This window comes from Fukomys damarensis, unplaced genomic scaffold, assembly GCF_012274545.1.
Source record: "Fukomys damarensis isolate Sample0158 unplaced genomic scaffold, DMR_v1.0_HiC HiC_scaffold_5, whole genome shotgun sequence".
Taxonomy (NCBI): Eukaryota; Metazoa; Chordata; class Mammalia; order Rodentia; family Bathyergidae; genus Fukomys; species Fukomys damarensis.
In genome coordinates this window covers 62,841,894-62,846,891 of record NW_022900917.1, presented here as the reverse complement: position 1 = coordinate 62,846,891, position 4,998 = coordinate 62,841,894, and the positions used below count along the sequence as shown (strand labels likewise).

Here is a 4,998-nt window from a genome sequence, read left to right as displayed (position 1 = left end):
ATATATCTAATATATATATATCTGTATATAGATATATATATATCTAATATATATATATATCTAATGTTTATATATAAATATATATGCACATATGTATATGATCTCTAATATGATGCTTCCATAATCCACATTTTCCTTTATTTTGTCCACTTCTAGACTTTCTAGTATAGTCTACTGATTTGTAAGGTATTTATCTTACTGCAAAATGAGAGAGCCAATTCAGAATTGTTTTGAAAACAAAAATACTCAAATTAATTAACTAAAATCTTACATTTGGATCTCTGTACAAATATAATGTCCAGGCTTTTCAACTTAATCTTTATATACTTACCCAGTGTCACAAGAGTGTACCAGTAAACTGACTTTTATAAATATGGTAGAACTTCCTAATTTCTTATAGAAAGGGTCTTGCCTAGATAATAACAAAAGGTTTTACACTAAGAAACTACCATTAATACATGGGTAATAGTTCCCTCGCTCCAGTAAGACTCATTAATCAGCTCATATTTCATATCAATGCTCCTCAGTCATGAAACACATAAAATTATTTGTTCTAATAGTATCAAATGTACCAACACTCTCAAGACTGTGTCTTTGAAACAGTGAACTTTATTATCAACTATATGAAGAACTGGGAAGTAGTAATATCAAAAGAAGGATGTGTCTCACCATCCTTCTGAGGCTGTGCTCCTGCTTCTGTAGCTGCCGTTGGAGCCACCACGGACACAGGCTGTAAAACACATACACAAAGACACCACAAAATCTTTAGCTTTAATCATTCTTATACTTTTGCCCTGTTGCTTTTTCTATGGTCTTTGTAAAATGACAGAAAGCTAATATATTTGAAGAAATGTTTATTGTGCCTAAGGGAATTTTCTTTTATAACCTAAAAATGAATCCAATGTAAAGAAAGGCAGCTTATTTTAAGAATTTTAAGCCTTAACTTTTATTGCTTTAATTTTTCTCAAAGGATATATATTTACATAACTTATATTCACAGAAAGTAGTTTTATCAAAACATTATTGTCTTGTCAGACATGGTGGTACATGCCTGTAATCCTAGTGCTAGGGAGGCTGAGGCAGTAGGATCACCATGAGCTCAAGGCCAGACTAATCTATATAGCAAGATCCTGTCTAAAACAAACTTAAAACCAAAACAAATCATTTCTGTCTCATGAAGTTTAGCCTCCTCCAAAGCACAAATAAAAAAATCCGTAGAATTAACCTGTGGTAAAATCTAATCAGAGGTATGATAAGAGTATCAAATATTTTCTATAATTACACTCCAGAGTCAGTGTTAAACTTTCATCAACCCATCTCATTTCTGTTCACTAGAATAAGCAGGGACTCTAAATTAGGAATTGGGGTATTAATGATGACTTAGGCTACACTTTGTGTTCCAGAAATACAACAGATTCAGGTTAGATTCTACCAATGTTTTTTAAACACTTACAACACTTGCAGATGTCACTGGAAGAGTCTCTGGACTAAGTGTTCGTTTCAACTGAGAATCAAGATCTTCTAGAGGTTGCTGAGACTGAGGAAAAAAAGTTATAGCAGATATAAATTCTTTGGCACCTTCAACATTACTACATGTAGGGAATTTATATAGGATGTATATTTTATATTTTAGATTACATTGTTCACTGACTATAAATTAAAATTTAGTATAAAGCTTTGATAATCTACCAGTTTCTTAAGATTATATGACAGATCTAACAAGATTTAGAGTACTTTAGTCACATTTTTGTGCTTCAGTCTTATCTATGCATATTATTCAGTGATAGAAAATTTGTCTTGTTTTAAAATATATTCTGAAAAATGCATCAATATCTATTGGTAGATTAATTGCATCTCAGTTTACTCAGTTTTGTATACCTTTCTGGAAGCCTATCCCAATGAGTAAGAGATGGCAGTAATAGGTTCTGTCATAAGAATATTACTCTCTTTCAAATTTTATGTCCTACAGATGGCAGCAAAGGGATTGGGGCAGTCCATCCTGTTAACCATGCCTCTCTGCTATACAACTCAGTATCACAATTTTTACCTTTGGCAGAGTCTCTAATCTAACTTGGTTTCTACCAACCCATTCTTATGTACCTATTCTCATATAGCCTTTACTTGTGCTTCTCCTCCTATCCTTCATTAAACTTTAAACTCTTTTAGGAATCTGAATGCTTTTTTAAAAAATGAGGTTTCACTATATTGCCCAGCCTAGTTTTATACTCCTGGGTTCAAATAATTTTCCTGCCTCAGCATCCAAGTGCCAGGGCTACAGGTGAACACTTCTTAGCCTGGCTTTTGAATGCTCAAATTCTGAATTTATAGACTTACATATTGGACTTAAAAAAAAAAAATCAAGGTTGGTGGAATAGGTTTTTTGTTAGGGTGTGTTGTAACAAATTCTTTACATTATATTGTAATGAAAATGAGATCAAAGAAGGAGATATATGTCTGTGCTAGGTTTCCTGAATAGGCAATGTCATGTTTTCCTTATATATAATTCCAAAAATAATTCCTAATTTAGTTTCGAAGTTTATTAGCTTGTCCCAAGTCAGAAGCTTTTTCATGGCTACCATGGGTTCACATGTATTTTCCTAAAGGATTTTAATTATATGTGTTGGTAATGGGATAGGCTAAGGAAAGGATAAGAACTTAAACAAGTAGTTCTATCATTGTACTCTATGAGTATGAGAAAAGAATCTCAAGTTCATACTGCAGGTCTCAGTTCCTCTGATTAATTCTAATATCAAATGTTTTCTAGATGATCTTAAGCAATATTCTAAACAAAAAAACTATGAAGCTTCCTAAATTGTCTGTTTCATTAGCCACACTGTTTTAAAAGAAAAGTGTTAATAAGTCCAAGCCAAAAAGGATCCAGAAGCTAAGATCATGCAATGGAGAATTTAAACAAGTGTTGTGTAAGAAAGTAAGGGCACAGAAAGAAATCTGCCTCAATTTGGGGCACCTGAGTTAGTGAAGGTCCAGGAAAAGGTGGCAGGTGCTCACTGGGTAGAGTACCAGCAGGAAGTTCAGTACCCACTGACAGCACCTATAGACAATGAAGGGAAATTTAAGTCCATGAGACACTAATAATAAAGGTGGTATTACTAAAGAGCAAATCAACTAATTTGAATGCAGAAGCTTAAGAATAAAATGTTATACAGTTAAATCATGCTTATCATATAGGTTATAGTCTGGTATGTCTTCAATAAAGAACATCATAACCAATGATATTATTATATGGGTTACTATGAACTACCCATTAAATGAATAGTGAAATAAGAGTAAAAGGTTATTGCTTGGACCAGGGATTTAGCTCAGTGGTTCTGCCACCTGCCTCGCAAGTACAAGGTCCCAAATTTGATCCCTGGTACTAAAAAAACAAAAAAAGGTTACCTCTTAGGGAAAAGAAAAAGGATAAAGTCTAAATGCACATTAGAGGCACAGTCCAGACTTGTGGGGTTGGGGCAGTACTGTAGTTTGTACCGAGGGGCTTCAAACTGAGCTATATCCACCATCCTTTTTATTTTAGGATAGAGTCCTGCTAGTCCATAAGTTGCCCAGGCTCCTATCTCAGCCCCGAAATAGTGCTGGGATTACAGGTGTGTGCCACTATATCTGGCCAATCCAAATATTTTTGAGCCATTTATTTGATATAGTGTCATCAGACTTTTGATAAGAAAAATAAGACATTTCTAAGAAAACAGAGGTTGGTTTAGAAATAACCAAGGGGTATGCCTAATAACAAAAAAACATCAAAAATCTAATACTACAAAGTAATTTCTATTTTATCCGAGTACTCCATATAGATGGTCCATGACTTATGATGATTCAATTTAAAAATTGATTTATGATGATAGGTTATCTATCAAATTAAGAAAAATATATATTTTTCGGCTTGGAGACAGGGCTTGTTCAAATTCCTGGGCTCAAGTGACTCCCATCTCAGAGTTTTTGGTACTTTGTACTGAGCTACATGCATTTCCAGCTTGTTTCTATATTTTTTAAGACAGGGTCTCATTAAGTTGCTAAGTTGCCTGGGCAGGGCTCAGACTTTTGATTGTCCTGCCTTAGCCTTCCAGACTGCTGACTACCTCAGCCTCTTGAGAAGCTGGTACTACAGAGCATGCATCACTTTAACAATTTTGAATTTTTATCTATCTTCAAGCTAACAGAATATGGTGTGGTGTCTTTTGTGATGCTTGGGAGAGGTAGTAAGCTATAGCTTTGTCAGTCTTACTGTCACAAAGACAAACAACTGATATCCTACAGTGTACTGTGCTGCTAAGCTACAATGTTCAGGTAGATTAAGTGTATTAAATGCAGTTCTGACTTCTGCTGTTTTATATTTCAGGATAGGTTTATAGGGACTTAACCCTATTTGAAGCTGAGAAACATCTGCATTACCCTACTGTGAAAAGAATTTCACATACATAACAGTGTAGAAAAGGTGGGGCCAAGGATTTAGCTCAGTGGTGCTGCCACCTGCCTCACAAGCACAAGGTTCTGAGTTTAAACTCTGGTACAAAATTTAAAAAGTGGCCGAAGCATATAATTCAGTAGATATAATAAGGATTTGCTATTTTGGAAGAAGATTAGAAAAGCTGAAGACAGCAGAATGAGAAGAAATCCAACACAGCAGAATTATAAACATTCTAATTTAGATGATTTCCTCTTCCTCTGTATCACTTTTATCACCAATTTTTTTAAAAAAAATAAATTGCACATGTGGAATCTAAACACAGCAGGAAATCTGCTTCATTTTCAGCTGTAATAGGTGGTGAACTACTATTAATATGGATATTATGCCAACAGATACTTTTAGCTCTCTTCTAGGATAAAGATTTCTTTGGTTTATCCCAATTTTAGAGACATGCCTGTATTTAACCTAAAAATTACATATTCTTAGGAAATTGTGCAATATAACTAGCCCCCAAATTGTCATATCTAAAGAAAAGAAAAGAAAAAATCTTGTGTTTAAGGTATATATATATA

The 4,998-nt window shown here is 34.0% G+C and overlaps 1 protein-coding gene across 1 annotated transcript in view; it reads right to left on the bottom strand.

The window, feature by feature from the left end:
• Window positions 1-4,998, bottom strand: part of Wnk1 (WNK lysine deficient protein kinase 1) — a 132,074-nt gene that overhangs the window by 16,283 nt on the left and 110,793 nt on the right. The window contains exons 22-24 of the mRNA XM_010630660.2: window positions 2,969-3,052; window positions 1,454-1,537; window positions 670-730 (exon numbers count right to left, since the gene is read on the bottom strand). Of these exons, the coding sequence (XP_010628962.1) occupies window positions 670-730; window positions 1,454-1,537; window positions 2,969-3,052 (229 nt within the window). The remainder of the gene's footprint in view (window positions 1-669; window positions 731-1,453; window positions 1,538-2,968; window positions 3,053-4,998) is intronic.